Source organism: Salvelinus namaycush, chromosome 24 (assembly GCF_016432855.1).
Source record: "Salvelinus namaycush isolate Seneca chromosome 24, SaNama_1.0, whole genome shotgun sequence".
Lineage (NCBI taxonomy): Eukaryota > Metazoa > Chordata > Actinopteri > Salmoniformes > Salmonidae > Salvelinus > Salvelinus namaycush.
Window position 1 is genome coordinate 32,327,210 of NC_052330.1, and position 16,231 is coordinate 32,343,440.

Sequence of the window (16,231 nt, forward strand, 5' to 3'; positions counted from 1 at the left end):
AAAGCCCCATAAAGGGAGAGCATAATATACAAGGAAATTCTCAAAGCTGCTAATGAGAACCTTGACGACCTTGTACCTAGCCGGTGGGGATTCCGGTGGGGTGCCCCCACCCAGGCAGTGGCAGTGCTGGCAACACTAGCTGCAGTAACCCATGGGGAGGGGGTCACACTCGGACATTCAGAGAGGGGGTATATTATTGTGGCCCTGGCGGCACAAAATCAAAGTCGGACTGCATGGAGATGCGTGGGGACATGGTCATGACGGGTGGCCGTATTGTGGGTGTTTCAGGAATAAGGTGTACATTTGACCTCCATTATCTAGGATATGACAATGGTAAATAAATCTCTCAATTTTTGCTAATTTTTTGTGCGGTCTTGCAGGCCTTCTCATGCAGCTGCAACTGCAAGTGCATTTGTAAATCATGACCCATCTTGAGTTGGGCTCTGGGATGGTGCAATTGTTGAGAAAGTGAGCTTATGGTTGTGTGGGGGTAAGGGCTGAGTGTGTGTGGGTGTATGTGTGTATCCCACAACTGTTGCGAAGGAAGAAGTAAAAGATGTTAGGGACAATAGAGGATGATCCACAGATATATATAATACAAATCGAGGTGAGGGCAATGGAAATGCATATGGCAATTGATCTTCTTCAATTCGGTAAATGGCACTGTATGCTCTTTTCAAAGAATGGATCCCAGTCGGTTCAGGGCTATGGGATACAGGGGGTCGAGGGTGGTCTGCCGGGCATTGGGATGACAAGCCATCTCGAGATGAGGCCTTTTAGCGGGTGGAATAGTAGGGACCAATTGGAGGTTTACTTAGTAGAAATGCAAATATCATGGTACAACTATATAGACACTCAATCATTATGTTACTTTTTAATAGTACGTTTACAAAAATATATTCTGATTAAAAGAATGAAAGGTGTGTCTCATTATGGTAAGTGGTGAAATAAGTATAGCCAGTTACAATTGTAATGGCTTAGCAGATAATAAGAAAAGACGATCAGTATTTACCTGGCTAAAAGAGAAGGATTATAATATCTATTGTTTACAGGAAACCCATTCAACAGTTTTAGATGAAGTTTTGTGGAAAAAGAACTGGGGGGGCAAAATATATTTCTCCCATGGGCAAAGAAATTCAAAAGGGGTGATGGTTTTAATTAACAATAATTTTGATCCAAATGTGCAAATTGTCCAAACAGATCCTCAAGGTAGATGGATTATTTTAAATATGTTATTGGACAATAAACAAATATGGCTTGTTAACCTATACGGTCCGAATAATGATGATCCAAGCTTCTTTGAAAATATATATAAGAATTTATCAACTCTACAAGCAACACTAGACTCTATTATTATAGTGGGAGATTTTAATACGGTCTTAAATACCTCTATAGACCGGAAAGGAAATCACACTACAAACTATCACCCTCAGGCACTTAAGGAAATCATGAATGTCATGGATATATTGGAATTAGTGGATATATGGAGACTTAAATACCCTGATTTAGTGAGATATACATGGCGGAGGCTGAATCAAGCTAGTCGTCTTGACTACTTTCTTATACCATTCTCTCTGGCACCAAAAGTTAAAAAAGTGTTGATAGGGGACAGAATGCGGTCGGATCATCACATAATTGGCATATATATTTCTCTTACAGAATTTCCACGTGGGCGAGGATATTGGAAATTTAATCAAAGTCTACTAGATGATAAATTGTTTAGAACTAGGACAGAAGATTTTATAACTGACTTTTTCAGACATAACATAGGTACAGCAGATCCCCTTATTGTATGGGACACTTTTAAGTGTGCCTTTAGAGGCCATGCAATTCAGTACTCATCTATAAAACAAAGGGAATTTAGATCAAAAGAGTCCATATTAACAAAGGAAATTGAAGGACTAACAGTACAGTTAGATAGCAATAAAACGGTACCATAGAGGCACAGAATAAGTTAGAGGAAAAACAAAAAGAAATGGAGGAACTTATTCAAGAAAGATCCAGTGTAATATATCCTTTCACGAGTATCAACCCCGTATCCGGGATCACCCCCCACCCCCCCCACACTGATTAGCATCGCTAGCATAGCTTCACAAGTAAATAGTAGCATCTAAATATCATTAAATCACAAGTCCAAGACACCAGATGAAAGATACAGATCTTGTGAATAAACCCATCATTTCTGTTTTTTAAAATGTTTTACAGGGAAGACACAATATGTAAATCTATTAGCTAACCACGTTAGCAAAATACACCATCTTTCTTTGTCCACCATTTTCTCTCTCCACCACTAGCTATCACCAATTCGGCTAAACTAAGATATTGATAGCAACAAACCAAGAAAAAAACTCATCAGATGACAGTCTGATAACATATTTATGGTATAGGATAGGTGTTGTTAGAAAAAAGTGCATATTTCAGGTAGAAATCACAGTTTACAATTGCACCGACCATCACAAATCGACTAGAATTACTAGATAGAGCAACGTGTATGACCAATTTACTCATCATAAAACATTTCATAAAAATAGACAAAGCATAGCAATGGAAAGACACAGTTCTTGTGATTTCAGACCATATTTCAGATTTTCTAAGCGTTTTTCAGCGAAAACACAATAAATCGATAAGTTAGCATACCACATGTACAAACGTTAGTAGAGCATGAATTCAAGGCAAAGGGAGCTATAACGTTATCATCGCCAAAATATATTAATTTTTTCACTAACCTTCTCAGAATTCTTCCGATGACACTCCTGTAACATCATTTTACAACATACATATACAGTTTGTTCGAAAAGGTGCATATTTAGCCATACAAAACCGTGGTTATACAATGGAAATAGTCACAACTCAAGCATCAAAATGAGGGACGTCAGCTTTCAGAGTGATCTAGTTTAATCCAAAGCTAATCATATACTTGACTAAAAAATACAGAGTTGACAGGAATCGAAAGACAAATTAGTTCTTAATGCAACCGCTGACTTACATTTTTAAAATTATCCTTACTTTTCAATACAGGGTTCGCCAAGTGAAGCTATACCAAACAAAATGGCGAAATATGCGTTTAAAATATTTCGACAGAACAACGATTTATCATATTAAATATTGCTTACTTTGAGCTGTTCTTCCATCAGATTCTTGGGCAATGTATTCTTTCTTGGGTTTAATCTTCTTTTGGTCGAAAGATGTCCTTTGTCCGTCTAAATGCCCGCTAACGTTCGACCGGGACCCCGAAATGTGCCCGGTGCTTCACATAGAAATGCATCAAAATCGCACTAAACGGATATAAATTGCTATAAAACGGTTTAAATTAACTACCTTATGATGTTTCTAAGTCCTATATCGAATTAAATTACAGACGGATACATTTCAAGTTGATAACCGAGCCTGTGAAAATGGCATCCGGAGGTCCCTTCCTGCGTAAGGGCGAGCGTCGAAAGGGGGGCTACTCTCACTCCTTGGTCTTTTATAACCTCTGAGAGCTACGGAGAAGGCCCATTCCACTTCTCATTGGTTACTGACATCCAGGGGAAGGCGGGTGCAGTTCGTGTCGTTCCATAGGATAGACAGAGACCTTAAAAACTGATCTGAAACCAGAGCTTCGCTCTCAGACCTTTCACTGTCTGTCATGGATTTCGCTGTAGAAAGAGTTCTGGGTCACCCACAGACATCATTCCAACTTTGTATGAAACTAGAAAGTGTTTTCTATCCAATAGAATTAATAATATGCATATTGTACGAGCAAGAATTGAGTACTAGGCAGTTTAATTTGGAGACGACAAAATGCTAATTCGGAACAGCACCCCCTGTAGTCGCAAGAAGATATTATAAAAATAAAGCGAACTGGATGGAATATGGGGAAAAATGCACCAAATTCTTTTTCAATCTTCAATATAGAAATGCTACCAAAAAAAATGTATTAAAACTTGTTACAAATGATGGAGTCACGCATGATTCACCAAATGATATTTTGAAAGAGGAAGTAAAGTACTTTAAGAATATGTTTTCGTTTCAGGCTCCTCCATCTCCACTAACTGAAACTAATTGTATGGATTTTTTTCCTATTAATAATGTAAAATTAACATCTGTACAGAAAGACTCATGTGAAGGCCAAATTACAGAGGAGGAACTGCTTGATGCAATTGGGGCCTTTAAGGATGGGAAAACTCCAGGGCTGGATGGCATACCAGTGGAAGTATACAAAACTTTTTTTGATATACTCAAAGGACCATTATTAGCTTGTTTTAACCACTCCTATATAAATGGTAGATTATCAGACACGCAACAAGAAGGTCTGATATCGTTATTACTGAAACAGGACCCAAGTGGTATATATAAAGATCCAGTCCAATTAAAAAATTGGAGACCTCTTACACTTCAGTGTTGTGATGCAAAAATCCTAGCAAAATGCTTGGCGCATAGAATCAAAAAAGTTTTGTCAGATATTATTCATCCTAATCAGACAGGTTTTTTACATGGACGATACATTGGAGATAATATAAGGCAAGTACTGGAAACAATAGAACACTATGAAATATCGGGGACACCAGGTCTGGTTTTCATAGCTGATTTTGAAAAGGCTTTTGATAAAGTACGACTGGAGTTTATATATAAATGCCTAGAATATTTCAATTTTGGGGAATCTCTTATAAAATGGGTTAAAATTATGTATAGTAACCCTAGGTGTAAAATAGTAAATAATGGCTACATCTCAGAAAGTTTTAAACTATCTAGAGGAGTAAAACAAGGTTGTCCACTATCGGCATATCTATTTATTATTGCCATCGAAATGTTAGCTGTTAAAATTAGATCAAACATTAATATTAATGGATTAGAAATCCGTGGCTTAAAAACTAAGGTGTCATTGTACGCTGATGATTCATGTTTTCTTTTAAAACCACAACTAGAGTCTCTCCACGGCCTCATAGAGGATCTAGATACCTTTGCTATCCTCTCTGGATTAAAACCAAATTATGATAAATGTACCATATTACGTATTGGATCACTAAAAAATACACATTTTATACTGCCATGTAGTTTACCAATTAAATGGTCTGACGGAGATGTGGACATACTCGGTATAAAAATCCCAAAAGAAAGAAATGATCTCACTCCAATAAATTTTTATAGAAAGTTAGCAAAAATAGATAAGATCTTGCTACCATGGAAAGGAAAATACTTGTCTATTTGTGGAAAAATCACCCTGATTAACTCTTTAGTCATATCACAGTTTACCTATTTGCTTATGGTTTTGCCTACACCTAGTGACCTGCTTTTTAAATTATATGAACAAAAAATATTCCATTTTATTTGGAACGGCAAGCCAGATAAAATTAAAAGGGCCTATTTATATAACGAATATGAATTCGGAGGGCAGAAATTATTAAATATTAAAGCATTAGACCTCTCACTAAAGGCATCAGTCATACAAAAGTTATACTTAAATCCAAACTGGTTCTCTAGTAAATTGGTACGAATGTCTCATCCTATGTTCAAGAAGGGCCTTTTTCCCTTTATTCAGATTACACCTGCTCACTTTCGGTTGTTTGAAAAGGAAATAATCTCCAAAATATCCTTATTTTTTAAACAAGCCTTAGAAAGTTGGTTGCAATTTCAGTTTAATCCACCTGAAAGGACGGAACAAATAGTACAACAAATATTGTGGTTAAATTCAAATATAGTAATTGATAAAAAAACTGTATTTATCGAAGAAATGTTTAAAAAAGGTATAATTTTTGTGAATGATATCATAAATAGGACTGGTGGAGTTATGTCACACATGCAGCTAACACAGACATATGGAAATGTCTGCTCTACCCAAAATTACAACCAATTAATTGCAGCATTACCACAAAAATGGAAGAGGCAAGTAGAAGGGGAAAAAAGTAAGGAACTTGTATGTCGGCCCTGTATTAAAGAACATAAATGGTTAAAGAAAAGTGTGATAAATAAAAACATATACCAATTTCATTTAAGGACCAAAAAACTGACAGCTGTGCCATATAAATTGCAAAATAGTTGGGAAGAGATTTTCGATGTACCCATTCCATGGCACATGGTTTATGAATTGATACGCAAAACAACGCCGGATTCAAAACTTCGAATTTTTCAATTTAAATTACTGTACAAAATTCTTGCAACTAATAGAATGTTATATATATGGGGTATACAATCTTCCCAGCTCTGCAGATTCTGTTGTGAGGAGGCAGAGTCATTAGATCATTTATTTTGGTATTGTCCATATGTAGCTCGTTTTTGGTCACAGGTCCAGGAATGGCTGAAGAATTGCAACATTTGCCTAGAACTAACGCTACAGATAGCAATACTGGGGGATTTGAAAAGCCATAGTCAATCAATCAATAATATAATAATTATTTTAGCAAAAATGTTTATTTTTAATTTACAATCTGTAGAAGCTATGAGAATAGGAAGGTTCAAATCTTTTGTGAAGCATCACAGCACAGTTGAAAAATATATGGCAAATAAAAATCCGAAATGGATGATGTTGGAAGATAGATGGGAAGGGTTGAGTGGAACTGAAGGATGGGACTAATAACAAGATAAACAATGTAGGGCATACGGGATCTGTGAAATGTGTATAGGTGCGGAGCTTTTGTGAAATAGCACAGTTACAAGTGGAAATAAAATTGGATGGACAACAGAAATAGAGGAAGGACTAAGAACAAACAAGAGAGAACTATTATAAAGTAGTCTGTGTCTGTAAAATAGGTATAAGATGTATAAATTGAAGGTAAAAGCAGAAGTGTTTATTAGTTTACTCCAATTGGGGGAGCGGTGGTAGGGTTGCGGGGAATAATAATAAAGGTATATTCTTTAAAAAAGTATGTATGTCTATATAGGTATGTGTATGTATATATGTATATATGTATGCATGCGTGTATGGATATATATATTTACCCCAAAAAAATATGGGGGATTGGAAATGATGCAGACAATTACATTGGAAGCAACATTCTTTCCGCAATATTAAGCTGATCCACCCCTAAAAAAAAAAAAAAAAAAAAAAAAGAGTTTGAAAACAAATCCAATTTTGATAAACTCCCATATCTACTGGGAGAAATTCCACAGTGTGCCATCACAGCAGCAAGATTTGTGACCTGTTGCCACAAGAAAAGGGCAACCAGTGAAGAACAAACACCATTGTAAATACAACCCATATTTATGCTTATTTATTTTAACTTGTGTGCTTTAACCATTTGTACATTGTTACAACACTGTATATATATAATATAACATTTGTAATGTCTTTATTGTTTTGAAACTTCTGTATGTGTAATGTTTACTGTTAATTTGTATTGTTTATTTCACTTTTGTATAATATCTACCTCACTTGCTTTGGCAATGTTAACACATGTTTCCCATGCCAATAAAGCCCCTTGAATTGAATTGAATTGAATTGATAAAAGCCATTACTCGCCAAAATGGCATTGTGTAATATTCATATACCCAAGGCTAATCTATAGAACTGTAGAACTATAGAACTAGAGAATTATAGAACTACAGAACTAGAGAACTACAGAACTAGAGAACTACAGAACTACAGAAATATTGAATTATAGAACTGGATAACAAGATAACTATAGAACTAGAGAACTAGAGATCTAGAGAACTACATATCTATAGTTATATAGTTATGTAGTTCTATAGTTATCTAGTTCTATAGTTATATAAATCTATAGTTCTCTAGTTCTATAGCTGTATAGATAACTATAGAACTAGAGAACAATAGAACTAGAGAACTAGAGAACTATAGAACTAGAGAACTAGAGAACTAGAGAACTATAGAACTAGAGAACTTTAGAACTAGATAACTATAGAATTCTAGAGCTATGGAACAATAGAACTAGGGAACTACAGAATTATTGCGCTATAGAGCTATAGAACTGTAGAACTAAATAATTATAGAGCTATAGAACTATAGAACTAGATAACTAGATAACTATAGAACTATAGACCTAGAGAACTATAGACCTAGAGAACTATAAAGCTATAGAGCTATAGAGCTATAGAACTACAGAACTATAGAACGAGAGAACTAGAAAACTATAGACCTAGAGAACTATGGAACTGTAGATAGAAAACTGTAGAACTACAGAACTACAAACTAGAGAACTAGCGAGCTATAGAGCTATAGAACTAGAGAACTATATAACTAATATAGAACTAGAGAAATATAGAACTAGAGAAATATAAACTAGATAACTGTAGATCTAGATAACTATAGAGCTAGAGAACTAGAGAACTATAGAACCAATATAGAACTAGAGAAATATAGAACTAGAGAAATATAAACTAGATAACTGTAGATCTAGATAACTATAGAGCTATAGAACTAGAGAAATATAAACTAGATAACTGTAGATCTAGATAACTATAGAACTACAGAACTAGAGAGCTATAGAACAAGAGAACTAGAGAACTATAGAACTAATATAGAACTAGAGAAATATAGAACTAGAGAAATATAAACTAGATACCTGTAGATCTAGATAACTATAGAACTATAGAACTAGAGAGCTATAGAACTAGAGAACTATATAGAACTAGAGAAATATAGAACTAGAGGAATATAGAACTAGAGAAATATAAACTAGATAACTGTAGATCTAGATAACTATAGAGCTATAGAACTAGAGAACTAGAGAACTATAGAACCAATATAGAACTAGAGAAATATAGAACTAGAGAAATATAAACTAGATAACTGTAGATCTAGATAACTATAGAACTATAGAACTATAAACTAGATAACTGTAGATCTAGATAACTATAGAGCTATAGAACTATAGAAATATAAACTAGATAACTGTAGATCTAGATAACTATAGAACTATAGAACTAGAGAACTATAGAACCAATATAGAACTAGAGAAATATAGAACTAGAGAAATATAAACTAGATAACTGTAGATCTAGATAACTATAGAACTATAGAACTAGAGAAATATAAACTAGATAACTGTAGATCTAGATAACTATAGAACTATAGAACTAGAGAAATATAAACTAGATAACTGTAGATCTAGATAACTATAGAACTACAGAACTAGAGAGCTATAGAACAAGAGAACTCGAGAACTATAGAACTAGAGAAATATAGAACTAGATAAATATAGAACTAGAGAAATATAAACTAGATAACTGTAGATCTAGATAACTATAGAACTATAGAACTAGAGAAATATAAACTAGATAACTGTAGATCTAGATAACTATAGAACTATAGAACTAGAGAGCTATAGAACTAGAGAACTAGAGAACTATATAACTATATAAATATAGCTATAGAGCTATAGCCTCTAGAGTCTATTAAACCATTCAGGTTCAGAACATCTTGATTATCCCATTACAGAGCCATTTTCTTAAACTAAACTATGTGTTCGTCTCATGCTGTCCCAGCAACATGCAATCCCCACTCTCCAGCCTCCTCATCTTCTCATCACAGTTCCTAATTATCCTCTCCTGACCCTTCACAAATGAATACCGTAACCTAGCTGGACCCTTACTTGACCCCTGCAGAGAAGCTGTGAGTGTGTGTGTTCATGTGTGTGTCTGTGTCTGCGTCTGTGCGTGTGCTTCTCTGCATGTGTGTGTGTGTGTGTGTGTGTGTGTGTGTGTGTGTGTGTGTGTGTGTGTGTGTGTGTGTGTGTGTGTGTGTGTGTGTGTGTGAGCGTGCTGGCCCCTTACTTGACCCCCGCAGAGAAGCTGACTACAGGGAAGAAGAATCCGTCGATGTTGAAGTCTTCAAACATGCCCTGTACTGGCTGGCCATTGATCCTGAAGGACATGGAGGGAGCGCCCAGGTCCAGACAACAGCTCACCACGTCATCACTGTTCAACAGGTGCTGGTTGATCGAGGCTACTGCCCGGGAGATACGGCCTGGGAGGAGAAGACGGAAGAGTGGATGGGAGGAAAGGGTGAGGAGAGGAGGGGAGAAGAGAGGAGGGGAGAAGAGAAGAGAGGAGAAGAGAGGAGGGGAGAAGAGAGGAGAGGAGAAGAGAGGAGGGGAGAAGAGAGGAGGGGAGAAGAGAGGAGAGGAGAAGAGAGGAGGGGAGAAGAGAGGAGGGGAGAAGAGAGGAGAGGAGAAGAGAGGAGGGGAGAAGAGAGGAGGGGAGAAGAGAGGAGAGGAGAAGAGAGGAGGGGAGAAGAGAGGAGGGGAGAAGAGAGGAGAAGAGAGGAGAGGAGAAGAGAGGAGAGGAGAAGAGAGGAGGGGAGAGGAGAGGAGGGGAGAAGAGAGGAGAGGAGAAGAGAGGAGGGGAGAAGAGAGGAGGGGAGAAGAGAGGAGAGGAGAAAAGAAGAGAAGTCACGCCTTCAATGTCATGGAGGGCAGACTCAGTCTGGGGCCTCTTCAGAGGGGGAGCAGAGCAAGTGTAAGGTGTAGAATGTATATAAACCAATAATATATACAAACCCTCTGTGCTGAAGCTATTTATTGGCCATTGAGAAGCTTTGAAGTCACCGGTCGGCCATATTGGTACTCCCCAGAAGGAGCAGTCCTCCAGGAATGAATGAAGTCTACAGTATTTCAATTAAATGTTTCCAGGACAAAATGTATTTAAGTATTTTGTTGTTGTAGTGGGGATAGTAACATTAGGGGGACATTAGTAATCTCTATACTTTAGGGAATTCTTTAAATATTTAAAAATATATATACAGTATGTGCATGTTTAGCTCACATAATATAATTTAAAAGTATGCATTAAAGTGTGTATAATATATTGAACAAAACTATAAACACAACATGTAGAGTATTAGTCCCATGTTTCATGAGCTGAAATAAAAGATCCCAGAAATGTTCCATACACACAAAAAGCTTATTTCTCTACAATTTTGTGCACAAATTTGTTTACATCCCTGTTAGTGAGTATTTCTCCTTTGCCAAGGTAATCCATCCACCTGATAGGTGTGACATATCAAGAAGCTGATTAAACAGCATGATCATTACACAGGTGCACCTTGTGCTGGGGATAATAAAAGGTCACTCTAAAATGGGAAACCGGATGAGGGATGGTTGGTCGACGGGGGGCAGGGTGGAGGATGAGTGATGGTTGGTCAATGGGAGGCAGGGTGGCGGATGAGTGATGGTTGGTCGACGGGGGGCAGGGTGGCGGATGAGGGATGGTTGGTTGAGGGTGAGATTTTATTGTACTGTTATTTTTTCTTTGCTCTTGACCACAGAATGATGACCTCAGGATTTCCCTGCCCAACTCCCAAAATAGCAGCGGAATTTCACATCACGAGGGCAGTCAACGAGTGCTGTTATATAAGCTACAACTTGTCTCTCTGCCCTTGACATTCAAATCCAAACTGTAAAACACACATTTCAGGACTTAACTCCCAAATTACATTATAAGGCAGAGAAGGAACTGTCAGGGTCACATCAGGACAGGTAGAACCTCAGAGAGCATACCTGACCACAGGTAGAGTCATGCAGAACCTCAGAGAGCTTACCAGACCACAGGTAGAGTCAGAACCTCAGAGAGCTTACCTGAACACAGGTAGAGTCATGCAGAACCTCAGAGAGCTTACCTGACCACAGGTAGAGTCAGAACCTCAGAGAGCTTACCTGACCACAGGTAGAGTCATGCAGAACCTCAGAGAGCTTACCTGACCACAGGTAGAGTCAGAACCTCAGAGAGCTTACCTGAACACAGGTAGAGTCATGCAGAACCCCAGAGAGCTTACCTGACCACAGGTAGAGTCATGCAGAACCCCAGAGAGCTTACCTGAACACAGGTAGAGTCATGCAGAACCCCAGAGAGCTTACCTGACCACAGGTAGAGTCCGTCAAAGCTGTATGAGTAAAGGTCGTCACCCACTCCGTTGCCCCCCCATCCCTCTCCACCCCCCGGGTAGGGGGCATAACCCTTAGTGGAGGCCCAGCCCACACGCAGGTGGGATGGCTCGCTGGTCACATAGTGTTCCACCTGAGAGAGAGAGAGGGAGAGAGAGCGAGAGAGAGAGAGAGAGAGAGAGAGAGAGAGAGAGAGAGAGAGAGAGAGAGAGAGAGAGAGAGAGAGAGGGAGAGGGAGAGGGAGAGGGAGAGGGAGAGGGAGAGGGAAAGAGAGGGAGAGAGAAAGAGAGGGAGAGAGAGAGAGAAAAGGCATTATACGTGTGGTAGCAAAGAGCTGAATTGCAAGTAGAACTTACATTTAAAAAAATAAAAATGGTCAATAATTGTCCTACACAATAAACAAAACACATAAGCAATGAAATAGATGAAAGTGAAGAAAAGCCCATGTCCACCTGGTCGATCATCAACTCAAAGTACCACTTCTTATACTGGGCAGAACCCTCCGCCACTCCTAGGAAGATGTTAGGTCTCATACTGGATCCAGATCCAGATGAAGACAGAGAGATGAGAAAACAGTCAGAGATTGTGGCTTTAAGTAACGTGCGCTGCAGTACAGAAAGACAGACAGATAAATTATACATTATTCATATGTCTATTCCATGTTCTTTTACATTGCAGTCATAAAAGCTGTGTTGAGTTTGTATTAAATCACACTGAGTTACATGTACAGTAGTAAATCAAGAATGAATGTATGTCTTATGTAATTACCCAGCCAGTAACAACTTGCTAATTGCCTGCTGTTAGGGAGCACATTCATTTATGTATGTTGTTTATTAACCCAATGAGTCCCACCATCGCGCCTGCATGATTTAGGCTACAAACTGTGTTTGAACTACAGCCTGCTGTACTGTCAATAAAACTCATGAATTCAACTGTTTATGTCAAATTGCTATGTGTTCTACTTGTAGCACTGGTTGTGCCCCCCCCCCCAATAAAATATTATCTAAAGCACTTCATTGTGAGACTAAATATAAAGGCTGGACAAGTCAGATAAATGAAAGGGCCATTTTTGCTGGGGCCTCGGGACTGATAGGGTTAACAAGGATATGTTGCAGGTAACACCATAGAATTACAATGATTACACCATAGAATTAGACTGAATACACCATAGAATTAGAATGGTAGTAGTTCTAATTCTATGGCGCATGGTTACCATGGGGCACTTCCTACTTCCTGTTACCTCTGAACGTCATTGACCAATCGTGTCTGGAGGAGCAGGTCTCTCTTCGGAAGCAGGTGATCACAGATGAGGTTCTGATTGGCTCTCACTGCCACCCCGTTACACACACACAGAGAGCACAGGACGTCCAGGATCTAGGGAACGAGGGAGGGAGAGAGACAGGGAAAGAGAGAGAAAGAGAGAGAAAGAGAGATGGAAAGAGAGGGAAAGAGAGATGGGGAAATGGAAATAAGAAAATAAGGATCGAGGGAGATCGAGAGACAGCGAACAAGAGAGACGTATAAGAAATGGATTATACTATCCTCATTCCTTCCAAGTTTTCATTTTGGCAGCTGTTTTAGATTCATTTTTTGTTTTAGTCCTTTGTCTAAAATAGCTTTAATTATTAGTCACATTTTAGTAATTTAATCCTTAGTTTTAGTTATTATCAGCCGACTAAAAATCTGGACAATTTTTGTCTAGTTTTAGTCACAGTCAACTTATTCCTATTTTAGTCCATGCTTCATATTTAGGATACCTCTAAATTCCATCATGTGCATATTCAGCCTTGTCCAACTAGGCCTTCTAGTATACATACCATCCTATTAGCTGGCTATTGTGCCATAGTCATTATTAACCATACTACCAACAGAGATGGTAGAGAAAGCAAGATATTATGGAGGAAGTGGCGGGCTCACACAGGAAAAGCATGCTCAAGCGAGTGAGGAAACGCCCATTTACACAGACAGGATCCTTGACAGTTTTTTACAATGGTAAACGGCCTGAGAAAACCATCTTATTTATCCACCATCAAAGCAAAAACTGTCAATATGAACATTATTGTTTCTTAACTGTCACGTTCCTGACCTTATTTCCTTTGTTTTGTCTTTGTTTAGTTGGTCAGGACGTGAGCTGGGTGGGCATTCTATGTTATGTGTTTCTATGTTGGGTTCATTGTTATTAGCCTGATATGGTTCTCAATCAGGGGCAGGTGATTGTTCCTGTGTCAGTGTTTGTGGGTGATTGTTCCTGTGTCAGTGTTTGTGGGTCATTGTTCCTGTGTCAGTGTTTGTGGGTCATTGTTCCTGTGTCAGTGTTTGTGGGTGATTGTTCCTGTGTCAGTGTTTATGGGTGATTGTTCCTGTGTCAGTGTTTGTGGGTGATTGTTCCTGTGTCAGTGTTTGTGGGTGATTGTTCCTGTGTCAGTTTTTGTGGGTGATTGTTCCTGTGTCAGTGTTTGTGGGTGATTGTTCCTGTGTCAGTGTTTGTGGGTGATTGTTCCTGTGTCAGTGTTTGTGGGTGATTGTTCCTGTGTCAGTGTTTGTGGGTGATTGTTCCTGTGTCAGTGTTTGTGGGTGATTGTTCCTGTGTCAGTGTTTGTGGGTGATTGTTCCTGTGTCAGTGTTTGTGGGTGATTGTTCCTGTGTCAGTGTTTGTGGGTGATTATTCCTGTGTCAGTGTTTGTGGGTGATTGTTCCTGTGTCAGTGTTTGTGGGTGATTGTTCCTGTGTCAGTGTTTGTGGGTGATTGTTCCTGTGTCAGTGTTTGTGGGTGATTGTTCCTGTGTCAGTGTTTGTGGGTGATTGTTCCTGTGTCAGTGTTTGTGGGTGATTGTTCCTGTGTCAGTGTTTGTGGGTGATTGTTCCTGTGTCAGTGTTTGTGGGTGATTGTTCCTGTGTCAGTGTTTGTGGGTGATTGTTCCTGTGTCAGTGTTTGTGGGTGATTGTTCCTGTGTCAGTGTTTGTGGGTGATTGTTCCTGTGTCAGTGTTTGTGGGTGATTGTTCCTGTGTCAGTGTTTGGGACTGTTTTCGTTCGTTTCGTTATTTCATTCGTGTGTTCCTTCCTGTTCGTGCGTTCATGTTATATGTTCACAAGTTCAGGTCTGTTAACGTCGTTTATTGTTTTGTAGTTTATCAAGTGTTTTTTTGTGTTCGTCTTTCTTTAATAAATCATTATGTGTTCAACCCACGCTGCGTTTTGGTCCGATCCATGCTCCTCTTCAGACGAGGAGGAGGACGAGCGTTACATTAACAGAATTGAAGCTAGTTACAGTGTAGAAGTGCCCTGCCTGCGCATCAGTTCAAAAGATGAAGACGATTTAAGTGACCACCCGGGAGTTCTTTCTCTATCTCTCTATCTCTATCTCTCTAATTCTCTCTCTCTATCTCTCTAACTCTCTATCTCTCTAACTTTCTTGTTCTCTCTCTCTCTCTCGTTTTTTCTTTCTCTCTCAATTTAAAGGGCTTTATTGGCATGGGAAACATATGTTTACATTGCTCTGTCTGTCCTATGTGTGTCACACTCCTCAATAGAGCTTCACACGGACAGACAGAAGGCGACGATCCTTCGGTTTTGTCTCTGTGTAACAATAGCACGTCACTTAGCAACCAAGTAAATTATGCTAATAACCCATTGAGGGGCATGCATGGCCCATGTCTTTATTGGTTGTTAAAAGCTTAAAGGATTCCTGTGCTGTGCCATGTCATGGTATGGATCAACACCTGCTGTTTACAGGATTGGGGTTGCACTCCAAATAGCACCTGGTCAAAAGTAGTGCACTACAGAGGGAATAGGGAGAGATTTGGGACGCATTCTGGCTCTGCATGTTGCATGCCCAACTACCCAGTTAACCCAGTCGGGCTAGTTAACACTGCATGTAAAGCACATAATAGGAAGGTTGATATGCAGCATGAGGCTCTTGTCAACGCCACCATGACAGCTGTGATAGCCACAGATCTGCATACACTGTTGGGCACTGATTTACATACAGTCGTGGCCAAAAGTTTTGAGAATGACAAAAATATACATTTTCACAAAGTCTGCTGCCTCAGTTTGTATGATGGCAATCCCCCAAAAAAACATTTCCACTGCATTTCAGCCCTGCCACAAAAGGACCAGCTGACATCATGTCAGTGATTCTCTCGTTAACACAGGTGTGAGTGTTGACGAGGACAAGGATGGAGTTCACTCTGTCATGCTGATTGAGTTCGAATTACAGACTGGAAGCTTCAAAAGGAGGGTGGTGCTTGGAATCATTGTTATTCCTCTGCCAACCATGGTTACCTGCAAGGAAACACGTGCTGTCATCATTGCTTTGCACAAAAAGGGCTTCACAGGCAAGGATATTGCTGCCAGTAAGATTGCACCTAAATCAACCATTTATCGGATCATCAAGAACTTCAAGGAGAGCGGTTA

General features: G+C 38.9%; 1 protein-coding gene across 1 annotated transcript in view; it reads right to left on the reverse strand.

Annotated features, from left to right (window-relative positions):
* The window catches only part of LOC120019396 (ryanodine receptor 3-like), a 146,764-nt gene that overhangs the window by 49,334 nt on the left and 81,199 nt on the right, over nt 1-16,231 (reverse strand). The window contains exons 17-20 of the mRNA XM_038962685.1: nt 13,057-13,190; nt 12,269-12,350; nt 11,790-11,949; nt 9,709-9,901 (exon numbers count right to left, since the gene is read on the reverse strand). Coding sequence (XP_038818613.1) covers nt 9,709-9,901; nt 11,790-11,949; nt 12,269-12,350; nt 13,057-13,190 — 569 coding nt within the window. The remainder of the gene's footprint in view (nt 1-9,708; nt 9,902-11,789; nt 11,950-12,268; nt 12,351-13,056; nt 13,191-16,231) is intronic.